At 37.3% G+C, this 19502-nt stretch overlaps 1 protein-coding gene across 4 annotated transcripts in view; it reads right to left on the bottom strand.

Moving 5' to 3' along the window:
- Positions 1-19502, bottom strand: part of CTNNA3 (catenin alpha 3) — a 395140-nt gene that overhangs the window by 73888 nt on the left and 301750 nt on the right. For all 4 annotated transcript variants that reach the window (XM_071749099.1, XM_071749098.1, XM_071749100.1 and 1 more), the window contains one exon: positions 8363-8563. In XM_071749099.1, coding sequence (XP_071605200.1) covers positions 8363-8563 — 201 coding nt within the window. The remainder of the gene's footprint in view (positions 1-8362; positions 8564-19502) is intronic.

Raw genomic sequence — 19502 nt, 5'->3', positions numbered from 1 at the left:
CAGCTGGTTACTAGATGAGAATGTTTTAAGCAGTCTCTTGACTTCTCTATTTAAAGGAAAAAGCTTATACAGTTCTTAGGAAAAAGAGAGTTGCTATCTCCTGACACCAGGTAAATGCTACAGGCAACTAGCTATGGGCATGTCTTTCATTCCTCAGGTTAGAGCTCCAATAATATAACAGTGGTAAACCAAAAAATCCAAGACAAAAGCTAAAATACAAAACAAACATAAAATAAAAAGAAGGAAAAAAATAGTAAAGCAGCAAAGCACCAAGACACTCTTCCATCAGGAATGAAGAAATTTTTGGTTTTTTCCTTGTCATGTGAGGTAATTCGTTGCCTTCTCTGCATGCCTTTTAATTTTCCTCTGTGCTCATCAGCATAGCTGGAGTTTAATTTTTATTGCTTTAGTCTATTTTCATTTAGCACTGAGGAACCCACATAGTAAAATGAATAAAAGCTTGAAGTCTACAACCCTAAAGATGCTTTTCCATACTATATCCTGGAATTAGACAAAACTAATCTAGGATTTATTAACTGCAGTGCAAGATTTGCTTTAAGGATTTTCTTCATCTTTCAGCAAGAAGTTCAGACAAGTCCTCCCGTGGCAGCAGGAGGTTGTGCAGAGTGTTGTGCATCTCTGGTATTTTATTATACCCCATGATCTAATCACCCAGCATGAAAGTCAGTGTGATGTGTACACACAGTTTGCTTTCAGAGGATTTTAATGGTTTCCCAGTTGCAGGAATTCATCTAAACCGAACCATAAGCAAAGTATGGTTGAAAAGAATAAAAACATAGCTAGCACTTAAATACAGGGTCATAGTAGAATAAATAAGGCATCTAGTTAATGACTGCACAGGCTTTATCCAGAACTTCTTTATTTTATTTCACTTTTTGAAACCAAAGAACAGTTTGCATTTCTTGTAATGTAAAAATAAGCCTTTGCATTATTAATGAGTGGCAGTCCAGTAAATTGCTGCTTTTAAGTTCTAAAAGGCCCTAATTTCTCCTTTTAAACACATTCATGGCAATGACTCAACTTCCTACCTGGAAAACACAGTTACTTTCATTTGCACCAAGACAATTTAGATATATACAAAGTCACTGTGACTCTGGTAAGATGGCAGTGCACAGGTGCAGGTACGGGCAGTTTGTGACTGGAATTGCCCACCTGAGGGCTCTCTCCAGACTCCTTGCAAAGCCTGGCACATGCACACAACACTGCAGCTGGGAATTAGGGCAGTGCCTGCACTAACAACATCACAGCTCAAGACATCAGCAGTGACTTCAGGGATCTTTTCTCCTCCAGTGCACACATGCCCCAAGAAACAGAGAAAAGTGAGGGGGCAGATGGATTGATTTCCCTGTACAAGGGATTAGAGGCAGGCAACATCATCCGAAAGAGCAGAAAGATACTTTGAGAGAGCTTATCTACTTTTAAAGCTTTCTACCTACTACATTTTGTTGCCATGCTGAAGAACATACTGACCAAGAGATCTCAGTTGAGAACATTTGCTCCTGTGCCATACTGGTGAAGAATTTAAGTTATTTTTTTCCATTTCTTAGCAGACAGTGTGGACCGTGTGGGCCTGTCTTGCCTCATCTGTTCCCTGCTACTGCAGGGCCTTTAAGTGCTGTGGAAACCTACACTTCTGAACTCAGTTCACAGTACAGAACAGGATGACCTTCTTCAGTCTAACTGAAGTCCCTGGGCTTAATTCAGAGACATCTGTCTCTAACTGCCCCAACTCTGTATGAGAAAAAAAAAAATAATACAAGTGAATTTCATGGAGTAAAAAAAGGCTTCAGTTTACCTTCAGTCCAGCTGTGGACTATCAAACCTCCACCTGTATGTCCTCACTTCAAAACCATACAGCAGCATGAGGATCTTTAGGGTTTGGGCAGCAAAACTAGTGTTGAGTTGGGTCAGTATTCCAGTCCAACTTGTTATTAGGCCAGCCAGTTGACATGGTAGTACTGGTACAAGGAAGGTGGCAGGAGAAGGCAGATGGGCTCCACTGTTGTCAATAAAAGCTGCATTTAAATCTGATAAAAATGCCTGTAAATTGCAGCCTCTATTTCTGGGACTAGAAATCATTACTGCAGGTTCCTAATTAAGTTTTTCTCCACTGGCCTTGCTACATCCAAGGCCAAAGCTCTGCCAGCAAGAGCAGGGAGCCAACTAACACATTAGGCAATTTCTAAAGGCTCCTGACTGAACAGTCACAAGTCTGGGTTGTTCAAATATGCTGAATAAGACACAGTACATTTCATACAAGCCATTAAGGGGAAACTGGGGTCTTCCTATGGGGGAATCCATTATGTGTAAAACAGGCTATCTGAGCAGAGAACAGCTCTTCAGTAATTCAGGTACAGAAGAGAAATCCTGAAAGTTAAATAAAATTTTTTTTAAAAAGGTCTTTGTGAAACTTGGTTGTTTCTAGTGAATAAGCATTATGCTATATACTACTTAAGCCAGAGAACAGTATCAGCAAAACACCTAAACCAATCAGACTTTGGTGAGTATTATTACATGCTTTTTTCTGTTAATTTTATGTTTAGCACAATAATTCCTATGAAATTTTAAGTAATATGAATATGACTACCTTGGATGATCACTAAGCTCAACAGCATTCTAAAGCAAGCAAATGTGTAACTAAGGACATCTTAACTCCCACACCATGCTTATAATCAACATTGATATAACTGTTACTAAGACTGAATAAAAGCTATTTTTGAGCTACAGGAAATTAAAAAAAAAAAAAAGATTGGCAAAAAGAAATGGCATTATGGTGAGGGTAATTTTTTTTTATCTGGAACACAACAAAATTTTGATGACATTTCTTCCTATTTTTCAGAACATTCTCCATATCTGAAGCAAATGTCACAGTTTTTAAAGCCAACATAATTTCACAGAAGGTTTAACAACTTCACAGAACGTTTAAAACAGTCTTACAGAAAGAAAAATCCACCTGCAGATTACATTTAACCTAATGGAGATTATTGGCTCTATAATAGAGTAACAGTCACAAGAATGAAGAGTTACTGCTTAAGTATTAGTCTTATAATCATCATGTAATTATAAATAAAAATTATTTTAGACTAAGTCATTCAAACATCCTCATAATTTTTCTTAGTTAATGCTTTTCCCCACTTCTTAGCTCTCGCAGTAATTATCTGCTGAATAGTTTCTTACAAGCTTCTTGTGTGAGCTATGCACCAATTTCACAAGTTCGTCTATTCCCTAGGCTTGCCTACTCAATGTTCATTCCAGATTTTCTATCAATTTAAATTTCTATCATTTAAATCTCATTTTGACTTTGGTGAATGAGCCACGGAAAATATTTTGTCATTTAACATACTTCTATTTTAAAATTAGTAAAAAATTTTGATTCTGCATGCACCACAGAATGACTTTAATCTAGCTCATTTTAGCTACCCCTAAATGAATCACCTAGGATTAAGTTGGCCACATTGGTGTCTTTTATACTAAAACAAAAGGTAAGGAGCTTCAACAGCTGATTCATGCTATCTCTTCTGAAGATGTACCTTAGGAAAAGTCAATACATTTTGGAGGTGTTTCTTTATCCCCATTTTGGCTTAGATGGCATGGCAAACAAGGATGAAATAAGTAACAAATGTCAGAGTGGGCAGGAAAAAACAGACTGCAAAGCCTTCTTACGTTGTCTCCTTGGTAAGTGTCTTTCGGGTGAGAAAGAGTGTAACACTGAGCTGGAGATAGGAGACCCTCCCCCCTGTAAAAGATTCAGGCACTGGACAAAGAAAGTTGTCAGTCATCCTGCATAACCCATTGTGACAATCCCACAAAAAGTATTTGAAAAGACAAGTGAAAGATCTAGAAAGAAATCAAAGTCATTAGCTTGTGCACAGTAAGCATGAAAGAAATGGAAAAGCTAAATAAAAAGCAGCAAATGGAAGGAAGCCCTGTCAGATAACACTACTATCATTTATTGCTAAGATTAATTCTCTTCTCCCAAAGAAAAAGCAATGCAATAAATTTAATCCAGCCTGCAGAATTATAGAATAGCTGGGGCTGGAAGGGACCTCAAATATCACCTAGTGCCAACATCCCTGCATGGGCAGAGACACCTCCCAGTACACCAGGCTGATCAAGGCCCCATGCAACATGGCCTTGAACACCATCTAATAAAGTACCAAACAGGAAGGCTCTCTTTCAGGTGGAGTACATCAGTATTAGCATGGAGGCTTTACAACTGATGACACTGAAAAAGCTATAAAGTGAGAGGAACCTCTGGAAGGTGGCCAAAATGACAACCTTGGGACCAAGAAATAAACAAAATAAAGTAATAAATTAATAAATAAATAAATTAGTGACACTGGCAAACAGTATGATGTTAAAACATGCTGCCAATAGAGAAGACAGCTTGGTGAGGAATAGAATTACTTTTAGGACAAATCATAGTAGAGGATTTCAAAAAGGTAACTTGTGAAAGTTTTAAAGAAAATCACAGAACACAAGCTCTCTAGAACAAGTCTACAGTCTTAATGTGCATGGCCCACTCAGTGTTTTCAGTCCAGGTGGAGGCAGAAGAGTTGCTCATAATGACACAAGAACAAAATGTACAGACCGGTCATGCATAAATTACAGAAATCTTAAAAACAATTTTAATTAGAAGTAATAGGCCCCCATGGAGATAATAAGGCTAACAAATTATCCTCAGTACACCTTGCCATAACAAATAATTCTAATTATGTAATACTCCAAATAAAGTTGCTTGAGTGTCGTAAGTAAGACATGGAGACTGTTTGGATATGTGGCTTTTCCCTCAATTCTGAAATATCTAAAAACTTGTACTTACTCAGACAATTACACACTTAATAAAAGCACCTGCTACATATTCTGCACTTCAATCCCCAGTTACAAATAACATTGCTGGTATCACATTACAAGAGCAGTAAGCTCTCAAACTTGTAAGATTCCAGTCAATTCAATTGACAATCACGGAACCATGGACTCACACCACAGTGTTGGTGTCCTGAGCAAACTGCCTACAAATATATCCCATAGTAGAAATTATTTACAGACTCTGGCATCCAGTAAAATACACTTTGATATTTAAAAATATAGTACAAGATTGCCTTTCATTTTGTTTTCATGCAACAGTACACAAACCCTATTAAAATGCAAGGACATGCAAGGACCTTCATATTTCAATATAACCAACAGTTCTAAGCATTAGGAATGACAGAGAGGTATCAATACTAACACCTTCACTGTCTTAACTGTACCAGCATACAGGTCTGCCACCTTGCACTAGTAAAACCAAGATAGGAAATGCTGGCTCAATCCACTGCCTGCCAAGAGTATATGGACCACATGACTGAATGCTCTTTTCTTTAGTGGTTCCGAAAGCTTTCATACAGCCCCTGGAGCACAAATTTCTAGGGCATAACTCCCAGTCTCCTGGAATGCTCTGCAGCTTTTTTTCAAACCCACATACCTTCGTGTTCTACCCACTGAAATCTGAGGAGACAAAGAATGTCCCAGTTTCACTGTGATGTAGAACAAGGATGTAGATGTAGATGTAGATGTAGATGATGTATCTGTAGATGTAGATGTAGAACTCATCCTGGAAGCTGGAAAGCAGTCCTGCACCCCAACACTATCTTTTGCCTCATTAATTCACAGAGTATAACATAGTAACTCTTCAGAGGCAATGTCAGTTCAAATGAGTTATCCTCACTATTAGATCATATATTTTCTTCCAGTCTTCTGCTTCATTGCTTTCCGAATGGATCCTATAGACACACCAGCCTCCTCTCTTAAGTGACCCTGGCACACGTCTCAAGTAGGTCACTCCAGTGACCTGAATTAAACATCTATTTTGTAAAATAACTGCATATGATCACGTAATCACAGTGTCATAATGCATACACACACAAAGTGCAAGCCAAGCCTACAAAGACAATTTTAGTTGTTGTATTACCTGAGTTCTAAGACACTGACTGCACAACATAAGCACTGCTCTTAGAGTGCCTTGTTTTTAAGTTTGGTTGGGGTTTCTCTTCTTGCTGGAGAAAGTGAAGGAGCAAAATGCAGGAGTGGTATAACGTAAGGTCACGAAAGCAGACACTCCATTTTATGGTGCTCTGGAGATTCACTGGGCCCTCAACAACTTGTTTCTAAACAGCACTGTACAACTTAAGCTAAGAAATTCAGCACCAGTTCTTAATACTCATTGTCCAGCAGTGCTATGGTATTACTCTGGAGCAGCTTCTTTTACCATCTCAAATACAACTTCCAGTTGAAGAGAGAGATTCAGGGATGCTATGCTCTTTTCTTCAATGTACTGTAATGCAGAGAATTTAACTTTTTTTTTTCTTAAGAATTACCTCATCATGTGTGCTACAATTTAACCTCAGTCTTTGTTATAACAAACAGTAAATGTATCTATTCCTTTTTATGCACGATTTCTCTGTCTGTTACCTCTAATTTGCATCCTTCCCATATCTGGTTCCCATTCTGTCTTTTATTTGATTTTTTATTTCTCAGTAATTTTCATCTATATCATTAAGTCTCTTTTCACTCTATACACTGCCTGTAATAAATTCTCTTTGGGTACACACTACCTTTTCACTAGGCATAAAGGATGCACTTCACTGCCCTAGGTTACTTATGTAAGCTAACTGAGGAGCTAATGGCAGCATAAATACACAGTTCTTGCCTACAGAATTGTCACCTTGCAGTCAGCTGGCTTCTGAAAGATCCAGAAGTGACAGAATGTTTTGGTTTACACTTCAGGGCTGTAGAATGCATTTTCCCTGTAAGCTGACAAACCAAAAGAAAACAAGCAACCAAAACACCTCCATGTTTTTTTGTCTGTCTATTGCAGATGAAAAGCACGTTTCTTTTTTCCACTTCTACTGAAAAATGAAAAGAGAGTGGATTCTTAGGTTTTAAGTACTGCAAAGACATTTGAGCAGATGACACCATCCTTAATGTCCCTCGACATAGGAAGACATTCCAACCAAAACTAGTTTTATGTCTTCCTGCTTTTTGTAGCTAGATAGATTTAGGTACATTGTATATTACTGTCAAAACAAGACAAAAGAACAGAAATCAGTGTCAACTTCTAATGTGTTTAAACACTAACACTTTCAAGAAAGAAGGACTCAACTTTTACATGGGAATCAAAACTGTGCTTTCCTACAATTGCTGCTCTCTTGGTATTTCTCACAGTACTTTCCAGAAGTTATGAAAAAAAGAATGTCATGTTGAATGTTTTCAGATTTTCTTACCAAAATGTCAGAAAAGATAGAAACAGGCAAGTCTGTTCCCAATTCTTCTTACTAATCTATGCCTTTGCCACTTCATTGTGGTGCTAGTTCACTCTTTGGTTCATATGAAGACAGTGTGTCCTGGACATATTTGAACTACTTAAGAAAGAGCTCAACCAAAATTCCTGCCCTCTCTTGTGGTAAAATAAATTAAATGTCAATCAAATGTAAGATACCAGAAATTTCTTTAGACCAACAGAGCAAGGATTTAGACTTCAGAGTACATGAAGCTCAATCCTACATTCCAGAGATAAACAGACTTGCCAGAAAATGTCTTAATACAATTTTTAACTGCTGAACTGTTAGTCTTGCAACCACTGAATACATGGAAATCCTGGGAGCTCCACAGAGTACTCTTTTTTTTTTTTTTTTGTTAAGTATATATTATGAAAGGATTAATCAGTGATTAATCAGTATAAAAAAACAACTTGTTGTAAAGAACAGAAATCACATATATAATAGTGCAGTTCTACCCCTGCTACCAGGACAAGAATATTGCAATATAGATTACTCTCTTTCTAGTACTCTGGAAAAGAAAATAAGAAAATACTAACAATTTTATTAAGTTCCAAATTTGCTTAGCAAAACTGAAGATATTTGGGAATATTTAACCACCGCTCAACAGTCTTTAGTAAGGACTTGGTAAGTAAGTACACAAAAATCAGGAACCTGCCTCTCCTTCTCAGTCTGCTTTTCATCTTCTTGAAAGATATGTGGTGAGGTCAATAAAATAAAGTGGATAGCTGCTGCTTCATCAGTTACAAGTCTCAGAATATTTTTACTTGCATTTATGGAAGAACCTAGTAAAGCCTTGTGTAACTTGAAAAACCTTACCTAAATGATGCAATTCAAATAATTTTAAAATATGGTTTGAGCTGCATGGTATCATAATTGAACAGCACAATGAAAAGGGACTGGAGACTACATACTGATTCACTTCTACATAACTACTGCATTCGAGAATCAGGTCTGACTTTAGCTGTTGCTGAGTATTTATACCACTAAAGACATTGAGAACATAGCTTAAAAACCAAACTTACCATTCTCGGTCAAATGCTGCACATTTGTCATCACCCTTTCAGTGTAAGCCCCTGGCTCATAGTTGTCCATCTCACCCGAAACAATGTGAGCTACTCTGGAAGCTCGGCCTCGGATGGCACCCGCTGCTTGATCCAAACTGTCCGCATTTTGCTCTCGCAGTGCAACAATGCACTTGTTTACATCCTCAAGAATATGGCTTTCTGCAAATAAACAACATTTCTTTTAGGGTGGCACCTCTTAAACTAAGCTGATTGCAGTTGCTCTTCCCCCATTGAAATGCATTGGCCAACAGAGGCTGAAAATTAGATAAAACACTTCAAGTATCAAATGTACGCTGAACTGGACCGGAAATCCTTAATACAAGGGATTTGATTCCTAGGATTCAAAAGTACAGTAAAGTTCTCTTGTAAGCAAAACCAACACTAAAATATTGAGTCAAAACCAGTTGGAAAAACATAAAAAACCCACAAAACCTTACATACATGGAGAATATTTGCAGAATAAGGGAAAATTTCAAGGAATTAAAGTTGTTACTTACTTTTGAAGCATTTTTATGCTACTGTCAGGTACCTTTTGTCAGGTTCCATAATGAGATGAACCTCCATCAACAATTGCCCCAACAAGTACCTTCTTTTACATCAGTGTGTTAGGATGTTCATGCTAAATCAAACTCTTACATGAATAACAAGAGCAGCATTTTTACCTGTACTGAATTTATAATATTACTTATTAAATTACTGCAAATATGCATCACTAATACAAAATGTATACCAATTACTTTCCAAATGATTCAAAATTCTTCTTGATTACTGTATATCCATTGTATTACTATGTATTTATTGACTTGCATAGAATTGGTTCAAATAAATAAGTGCAAGAGAATATCAATGTACACATACATACCATATCACTTATCAACATATTATGATTACACAGCACTGGCATTCCTCCTACAGCTTTAGTATTTCACTGTGCCTTTTTGCTACACAGTGCCCATATTCAGCTATCTCTGTCATTCCCTAGTGACAGGATTTTTCCTCTCTGTTACACTTTCCATGGAAACGAAGAAATTCTTGTTTATGTTTGTCTTTTCTACAGTATGGCAACTGTTTTATTGTCAACTTTAGTTTATCTATGGGAAACACAGGGTCTCCGAAAACCAGTCTCTTGGACACCAGTTCTTAGATCTGAGGTTAAGCAAGTTAAAGATGATAAACCTACTAAAAAGCTTCAAGGAAAATATAAACATGCACAAAATCATCCCATTACTAGAGGGCTGAAAGATGCAATAAAAGAACACTGTTTTTCTACAGCACTATATATTAGAAAAAAACCACAGCAGTACATAACACAGTTATTGTTATATTCTAACTACAGACAACATTTACATTCACAGGGTTTCTTCAATATTTGATCAAGTTAATACAAACACGTGGGAGCTGAAGAAGTTTATGTTGTACAGTTAACCAAACGGGTACCCAGCAGTGTCTTTGCTAAGGGTGGGAGCTGAAGTTGACTCTGATCTCCTTACAAGACCAAAGATGTTTATACCTGGCAGTCACCTCCAATGCAAGTAGACCCGCAAAGCTGCTTTTGCTGTTCCCTCTTTCACAGATATTTTTGTTTGTTTTTTTAAAGTGACAGTTGCCCTTTGCCAAGACTGTTTGATACATTTCCACACTAAAAGGTACAAAACACTCAGTAGAGACACTTAAATTGAACCTCTCTTTGCTATTTCACCCAGCTATGTAATCACCTCACGAAGGGTGTCTGATGTCTGTTTGTATATAAGGCAGCCAGAAAAGAGAAATTATTATAACACATATGAATACAACATGAGCATAGTGCATTAGCATTTCCAAGTCACCCATGCATAACATAAACAGTTAAAAAAAGAATGAAGATTTGGCTACAGCAAAGCACAAGGAGATAGTGGTTGCTTAAAGGCTGATGGAAGCAGCTGTTGAGTTGACATGATCAGATATGAAAATGTAGATGAATGTGAATGATGCCAAGCATAATGCAATTCTTCTTCGAAAATAAATTACTACCTTCTTTCTGAACATGCATTTCCTCAATATTTTTCTAATGGCAAGAGTGAACTGTAAAAGCTATTTTTCAAAAATTTCATTTAACAAACTATTTTTTGATACTCAAATAATATATAGCAACAGAAAAAATATCAGCAGGAAGGATGGAGATGAAGGAGGAAATATTGGTATTACAGTAAGACTGGTCATAAAACTAAAGGGTAACAGAGATGAGTAAGAATTCAGATCAAGCTGGAAGACAGTATCAGTAATGTATGTTAGTACTCCCATCTATCACCCTGATACTGAAGGGCATATTCCATTTTTTCAGGCAAAGCAATTTACATATAAAATTTAACTCACGCTATAAAGGATAATACCAGAAAATATAATTACAATGAGAATATGTTTATAGCTCTAAACCTTATACATTTCTTAAAAGCTTCCAATTTATTTTTGTTATTTAATTTCCTTTCCTGTGCAGACCTAACATCTGCTTTGCCTCTCAGAGAGTGCAACACAAGAGCAGTAGAAATGTAAGATGCAAAGGAAGCAGATTTGCTCTATCTTCTGAAATACCATTGTCAAACTCCTCTTGCATTAAGCCAGGAAATAAGTCAGAGATTACACATTTCTTGCTAACTCGGATAACTGCTGTTCAGTATGTCATTGTTAAAGTACATTTTATGTATACAATAAATTGGACAACCACAGTAATTCAGACACACAAAACACACTGTGAGGTAATCTTGAATTACTGTGTCTGGCTTGAGTATCTGGGAATTCCACCTGCGCAAGAATTATGAATTAGGGTTCAGTTTATGAAACTGCCTCGGTGCAAATGACATGTCTGTATCCTTTCAGGTCACCAATCTCCCAGGTCAGCAGTCAAAGAAAAGTTTAATAATAGTGAATTTGTGAGCATTTTTTCTTCAGACTGTGCATGTTCTATAACAATAGCCATGAGCTACCATCCACATTGAAGTAAGGCAATGAGAGGAATGGCAACTATTTTAGTTCTACACATGCCAAACAAAACACATGAAATTGTGAAAGAAAGAGACATTTCAGGGACTACTCTGTGCTATATAGGTTACTATCTTCTCCTTCTTTTTTCAGGCATCTCTCCCTGAGGGTTCCCCACAGGGATGCTTCCCCACAGATGGAGGCTTCCAAATAGTCCAGTTTGAAAATGTGTGCAAGGCTGAAAAAAATTGAAGCACTGAAGGAAAGAGAGGGTTGATGTGCACAGAATGCAAAAGACTAATAAAACCTCACTTCTGCTGTCACAGTTATGTCTAGAAGGAGCTTGTACAGGTCACCATTGCCTTAGGTTTAATACTGTCCAAGTGTTAACAGAAACAAGTACAGAAGTGGATAACACAACCTCTACTTTAAGGGCTTTTGTGTAAATTATACACTGTTCAGCAGACAACAACTGAAGAGGTTAGTCTTGCATAAGTAGAAAGGCAGGGCTCTTCTGGTATCTACCAAGTGAAATGTCCACAATGGAAAAACACAGTTAACCAGATATGAAGCTCAACTAAATGTTAAAAAAAAAAGAGAAAAAATTGGAAATACCAGTGGAAATTCCTAATGGAAATACTGTATGAGTGAAACACATAATGAAAAGCCCCCAGCTTCCAAACCCTTCCAGGAGACGTCAAAACCATCACTTCTGAGGAGAAAGAAGAACTTAAGACCAGATGTTCAATGGAAACACAATTAGATCTGTGTGTTGCAGCCAGAGATCCCAATTAGCTGCTTCCTTCCAAAACGGAAAGACTACTTTTCAGTCATTTTAGAATCTAACTATCAAAGCTCATACTAATATCATAATAAATCAGAATGTGATATATCCTTCCAGACACCATGACAGGTGCAGATTTTGTTAAATGTATATTGTCCATCCACCTACTAGAAAAGAGGTGTGACATCTTTTCTTGCTACACCCATGCGTTCTCACATGGAAGGGCTGAGTTGAGAACTTGACAAATGCCAAGGTTACATCAAAAACTAACAAGCTCTTGACAGCACAGTCAAAACACATGCTCAGTAAGTGGGAATGACCTTGCTCCCCCATGTTCATAATACACAACAGTGGCCTTTCTGAATATCCTTGGCCAACACACAGGGTTTCACAATGTTCTGAAATTCTTCCCACACAAGGTACTTCATAATCAATAAAAAATCACTTAACTTAATTTTCTCAAAGCACAAACAAGCTTTTACATTTGCCCCAGCACATCTGATGGACAAGGAAATCAATCAGCACTAAGTAGAGTCTAGCTGAGATTGTTTTAACCTGTATCTTCCTTACAGATGCTTCCTCATCCTATACAAAATGCAGAGATCAACTTTTGATTTTTATCCAAGTATCCTACTTTCCAAAGCAGAAAATTAAGATGAAGATGTTGCACCATCTCTTTGTCATGAGTCAGAGTGTCTGGTATAAGAGCTAACTGTAAGAGAGGATTGATAGATGTTTAAAGAAATTGTCAGTTGTCATCATAGCCACAGCAATTAAGTTGTGCACTGCACCTTCTCATCCTCCTTTGGGATCTTGGTGCAAGTTGTACTGGCCAAAAATCATAGCTCAGCTGAGGTAAACACTGGATAATAAAGCTGTCTTAGTCAAAGCCATGACTCAGACTGTCTGTAACAAAATCAATAGCTCTTCCTTTGCATGTCATAGTAAGTAAAAGACAGGTGATGCCCTTCCACTCCATTTGGCACTGATAAGGCCTCAGTTGAAGCTCTTTTTACAAAAGTTTCTCTGCTCAGTTTATAAGAATTTTGGACCAAATGGAGATACTTACCTAAAAAGTAAGAGAATTTTTAGAGATTTAAGTCATCCTTGAACAAACATTACAAAACTCCATCTGATCTCTTGAACATGAGATGGAAGTCCTAACCATAAAATTAGATGTAAAAATGTACCAAGAGATAGTTCAGCCCGCCCAAAATTATTTCTGTCTTTTGCCCTCTGTTGGCATCTGAAAGCAAAGAAACTGCACAAGAAGCAAACTTCCTTTCAGACCACTCCAATTCCCTGGATGTGGCACCTTACAGTGCTACCCAGGAAAGGATTATAAGTTTCCTAATAATGGAAATCTGGTAAGGCAGAAGACCTGCTCCCACAGACTCATAATGCTTTGGAGAAGCCCCAAAAGATATCTGAAAGCAAATAGTTATTAATACTATCCATACTTAGACTGGTACAAAAGTTAAGAGAACAAGACCACTAAGTGGACAGTGCAAATCCCAGTATATAGCTCCCTGTTATCACTCCACCTGAATTCAAAGAAAAAAGTTGTATTTAATACCCACCTTTTTCCTAAATACCAAAATTCAGAAAATAGTCAAGGCTAAATCTCCATGAGCAATCTTATAAAACAGAATTTCTTGGCACTTGGTGCTATTTTAATAAAATATCTAGATCCTACAACCCATACAGTGTCTTAGTCACTATTCAAAAAAGAAGTCACTGGTAATCCTTAATGTTTAAAGTCCTTGCCAACTTTAATAGCATAATTTTTAAATTAATAACAAAGGGAAGAAAAATAACTACTCAGAACAAGGAAAATACATATCCTTTCTTCTCTGATCGTATTAACTAAATAGACTTTATCTGCCAAAATGAAGAAACTAGATGATAATTTATAATATTATTTGTCTAGCTGACAACACTGTAATTCTGTCCCAGACCAAGAGTGGTATTTGAGAGGAAGGATTCATAAGTCAGAAATTTACTCAGATGCAAGCCTGGCATTTCTGAACACTTGGGTTTTAGACACAGACAGCTGTGATTTGAAATGTATATAAAATGCTATAATTATAACCATCTTAAAAAAGGCAAGGAGGAGGCTCCAGAAAGCTATGGGCTAGGAATTCACCTCAGTTCCTGCAAAAGTAATGGAACAAGACTTCATGGAAAGCATTTCCAGGGACATGATGGACAGGAAGATGATTAGTAACAAACAGCATTGATTTACCAAGGGCAAATCAAGCATGTCCAAACTGATCGCTTTCAGCAATGAAAGACTGGAGATGAGGAGAGTGTATTGTTTATTTCTGACTTCAAGAACACTTTTGACTCAATCTACCACATCCTCCTTACAGAAAAACTTAGAGAAAAACTGGCATCGAGGTGAATTAACAACAAGGTGGATGAAGCAGCAGTCAAACCCCCAGGCTCACAGAGGAGTCGTCAGGAGTTCAAAGCCAAACCAGAGGCTTGTTAGGAGTTAGGAGAGCTGCTCTTCAGGAAGGCTCTGTGCCGAGGTTGATATCATTTAACTTCATTAATACCTTGGGCACACAGAACACATCCTTAGGAAGTCTGAGGGTGACACTGACTTGGCAGTGTGGCTAGAGGATATCTAGAGAGCACCTGCCATTCACAGCAGCCCCCGCATGCTGGACTAATCCTCCAACATGTAATTGTTCAGAAGTTGAAGCAAAGGAAGTTTAGCATTTGATGTAAGGGAAAAAATAATTCGTCATCATGAGCATGGTGAAACACCTAAGCTATGGAGACCAGAAATTAACTGATGCAGAGAAACTGAAGCAAATAGTTTTTTTACAGATGCTAGAGAAAATAAATTATTATTACTTTACTTTCACAGAGAAAGAGTTCCACAACTTCAGTCTCATCCTGAAAGCAGAATTGAGATACCAAGAGAAATCAAATTTGGAAAAGCACAGACATGGAAAGCCTCGTGAATGAATAGGTACATCTCATATCAATAGGTACTAGGCTGCAAAACCAAATTTTCCCGAAAGAAGAACACACCTAGAAAGTGTGCCAAAGAGTTCCTGGAAACAGTGAGCTAACCTGGAGAAAGGTAAAGTCTAAGAGTGTCCAGTATCATAGGACATAAGCACAAAAATATAGTGGCTGTCTCAGACAGTGAGCTGAAGGCTGCAAAAGAGAAGCTACAAGACAACAGAATAGGGATGGAAATGAAGATTAATGTGGGCAGAGAAAAGAGCGTGGCATAAGGGCTCTTATGCCCTTCAGGTAATACACTGAAAGGACCTATCCCTATCTGTTCAAGTCCCTATAGATGACATCTGAAGAAAAAGAGAACCACCGGTTTAAATTGTAAAATTAATTTCTTGTAGAAACTTCAAACTGTAGTCTGAAATACTAAGTTCATTTCTCTCCACAGAAAATATTAACTGAAGTGTGCATTCCTTTTGTATTTTACCTCAGGGTGAACAAAGTATTGATTGAGTTGGCAGCTTCTCCTTAAGATTCATTCTCATTCACATATGCCCAAATGATTTCAAGATGTTAACATTTAAACTCAAGATAGCTAAAAAGACAAATAAAAAAAAATGTAAAAAATCATCTACCACATCACCACCAAAAAGAATCTCTGAATATAAAAACATTATTTCAAGTAAGCGTCTATTAATTACAGAGTTGGCAGTGCAAAACAATTAGTTTAATTGGCTAATGAAGGTTTAAGATAACAGAAAATGTCTTTCTGCATGACAGAGAACCATATAGCAATATTAATCCTTTATAAGAGTTTTATTTCTCTCCCTCATTCATTTTAATATGATTACTAAAATGGTTAGTCTGAGATGCTGTTTCTGCAGCCCTCTATTTCTTGGACACAAAATTTAGCATACATACAGGTTTCTGGATTGTCAGCTTCCCCATTCATCATCCAGATGTTTTCCAGGATCATGGGGAAATTAAGAAAGCAAAGTCTTAAACTCTCAGCATATTTAAGTCTCTCTCCTTTCCTAGAGCTGTACATGAGCTAGGATCAGAGATCTCTAAAAATGAGGAAGTGCACCATAAGAGCTACCTTGCTGTCTAGAGGATAGGAAAAGAGGAAATGCAGAGAAAACGTAGACCAGAAACATGGACACCTCCATGGGCAGGAGACAAAGAGAATCCAGAAAAAGCAGAAACATGAGTATATGCAGTTGGGTAGGGGTCATTTCTGTATCTACATACTCCAATTCTATCCTGGGCTATAAGAACAATATAAAACATTCCTATAGAAACACTCGGGTGTGACATGCCTTCGTGCAACTTGCCCCTAGACATCTCAAACACACCCTTCTGACTAGAAGGCCATTTGGCCTGGACTAAGAGACTAGGTACCACAGCACTAGAAGACCCTTTTCTTGTCTCAATTTCTGCAGACAAACTGATGCTTCAACATTATGTTATTTTTATTATCATTCTCACGGTACATGTAAATTACTTGCATCTTATCACAAATGTGGGGTCTGGAAAGTGGTTCTTATTCCATAGCAAGTAGTACTTCAGTGGACCTGCTTTATACATCCAACTTTGCTAAACTGCTCCAAAAAGTGCTTCCGCAGTTTAAAAACATTTACAGCTAATAGAGTAAGTGCTTCCAGACAGGTCCAAGAGTTAATCACCATGAATCCCTTATCTCTTATACCACTATTTAGAAATTTCAGTTTTAGTGAGCACAGCATTCTGGAAGAACATTGTCAGGTAAACTTAACTCTGCACTAAGTTATTGGACTCTGATCTTTCACTTTTTCTCTGAGGTATGAGGCTGGTGAATGAGGGATTACAGCAAAAGGAAGCAGGAGAGAATGTGATGGGAGGGGGAGAAAGGAAAAATCACTGCAATGATGAGATTCATCATAATCAGAGAGATCATGAGATTCACCAGCTCAGAGAGGCTGTAAAATCTCTGTTCTTAGTTTGAATTCAGTGAGGGACCAGTGCGAGCAGCAGCATAGACTAGATATTGACATCCCATCCAACCAGAAAAATTTTATGATTCTGTGATATAGAGGGCAAAACCACTGAGAACTGCCAGCCAAAAGGCCAAGGGCTAAGGTTAACACACCCAAACTCCTTAAATTCCTGAAACACACCTTCTCCACATCAGCAAGCCCTTTTGGTTGTGTACACAGAGAATAATTTTTTTGGTCCATTTTTTTTCATTTGTTTCTTTCTTCCAATCACCTTTTATGCAGTCTACTAGAACTGTCTGTGGGAGAATTCTAGACTTCAATAGAGGATTATTCATCAGCATACAAGAAGAAATTAATTTTGTGTTATACACAAAATGCTCCACAAGCCTTTGTTTGGTCTCTTGTGCCCCACTTGCCCTTTTTGAAGGCTGAGTTTGTTACACAGTCCATTAATTAAAACACATAGGGACTAGAGAAACACAAAAATGGACAAAAAAAAAATTATTCTCAGTGCTAGCAGAGAAAAGCAGAGATTCAATTTTCCATATAATTTGTTCTGCCAAAAGAGAAAAGTTAAGTCTGCATTTTTATTGCCTTGGGTGAAATATGAGCCAGCCCTAAACAGGACATAAGTAAATCTGTTTTCTGTCTTTCTATGGCTGAGAAACAGAAAATTTATTGTTGCTTTCTGAATTCAGCATTCAAAATCCAAATCTAGATAAAATATTATCTAGCTTCATGAAAATAACTCTTAAAAACTCAGAAAGGTCTTGATACATCATAAATCCATAAGTCTGAAACAGCAAAAGCAATATTTTCTAAATAATGGATTATCTACAGGAATTTGTTTATTCCAAGAATTACATAAAGTTACATTGAGCATCAGTGTTATCTCATTGGAAACTGAAGTTTTTTAACAGAGAAATAGGTAGCCAGATTACAGGGAAACAGTTCATAACACATATCTTAAAAATCAATGCATAGCTGATATGCTAGGTAAGAACTTCAGTGTAGGATCTACAGAATTAAGAGAGGAGGAAATCTGCCTAGTTTGGACCAAATAGCATAGCAAAAATTTTCAGTTACTGAGGAACACAGCTTCTGTTTTTGGATCATCTGGTCAATTGATCACCTTTAAAATATATAACTTTCTGGAGGGGAAGAGAAGGGACAAAATTAACAAATATGAAATGTATCAACTATTTCCCTCTACTACTAGTGGTGTATAATTGGAGACCTTTTTTGTTCCTTGTTTTACAATGTGTGCAACATAGCACACCATATTATGTTAAATGGTACTATTTAATTTATGTCTGTAAAATACTGTCAAAAGATAATAGCTATCTGTTACTTAGTGACAGGTGAAAACACTGACTTTATGATAACACTGTCTTGTAACAGCTTTATATCTGCTATACTGAACATGTCATGAGCACCTAACACCTCTGTTTGACACAACAGCCAACCCAAGGTTAGGGCAAATGCTAACAGATTAAAAACATTTAATTGTCAGGAAATAATCTGGGCTGGGAATCTCCAAAGTCTCCCTACAAAAATGGTAAATTTAAGCTGTGATAGATTTGTTAATTTTTCCTTTTGGAAGCTTTAAACTCACTTGCAAACTGTATTGTTTACTGTTTAATAGTTACCTCTAGATGTACCAAACTTGAATAAATAAAAGCTTCCTTTTCATTATATCAGTTTTCTCAAGTATAAGCCACTATAATTTGTGTTATTGTTGGGGGTGGGGGATAGTTGTTTTGCTCCTTGATTTTTCCTTTTTTTTTTTTTTTTCTCTCTGATGTGCCAAGGATTCACAGCTTTGCATCACACAGGCACATGTATTACACAGGTGCTGGAGGTTCCAAGGGGGAGGCTGCCTTCTGATCATCAGGAAAACCTCATTAACATTCTGTTGCTTGCTACCAAGTTCACAAGAGCAGACTCTAGGGGAACACATCACAGTGAACAATCAGCTTTTGCTCAAATTGTGCATGTGCATACTTTCATTTTTAAAGCAAATACGGGTTTGACATGCTGCACACAATCCTGGCTGGCTAACTTTCCATAGTAGAAGCACACACCAGGAGATTCAGAACTAAAAAACAAGCAGCATCTGCTTTCCTAGATAAAGTTTTTTGTGTAATTTGAGCTCAGCCAGCTGAAATACCGAGTGAATTCCAAGTACATCAGCCTTCAGAACTCGGGAAGAGGATGCCAGTAGTTTGCAAGATGTGATGAGAGGCAGATCTTGCATATAACTAAGTCTCAGCAACAATCTAGTGAAAATCAGTAAAAAGTGAACAGAAATTCAGTATGATATTTCAGTTTTTGGATGGAAATTTTTGATAATCCAAATTATTAACTCCACTACTCAAAAGCACTACCTAGCTCCTAAGCCCTGCCT

The sequence above is a fragment of the Heliangelus exortis genome, chromosome 7 (assembly GCF_036169615.1).
Source record: "Heliangelus exortis chromosome 7, bHelExo1.hap1, whole genome shotgun sequence".
NCBI classification, from domain to species: domain Eukaryota; kingdom Metazoa; phylum Chordata; class Aves; order Apodiformes; family Trochilidae; genus Heliangelus; species Heliangelus exortis.
Note: the sequence above shows the minus strand (reverse complement) of the source record. Positions and strands in the feature narration are given on the sequence as shown.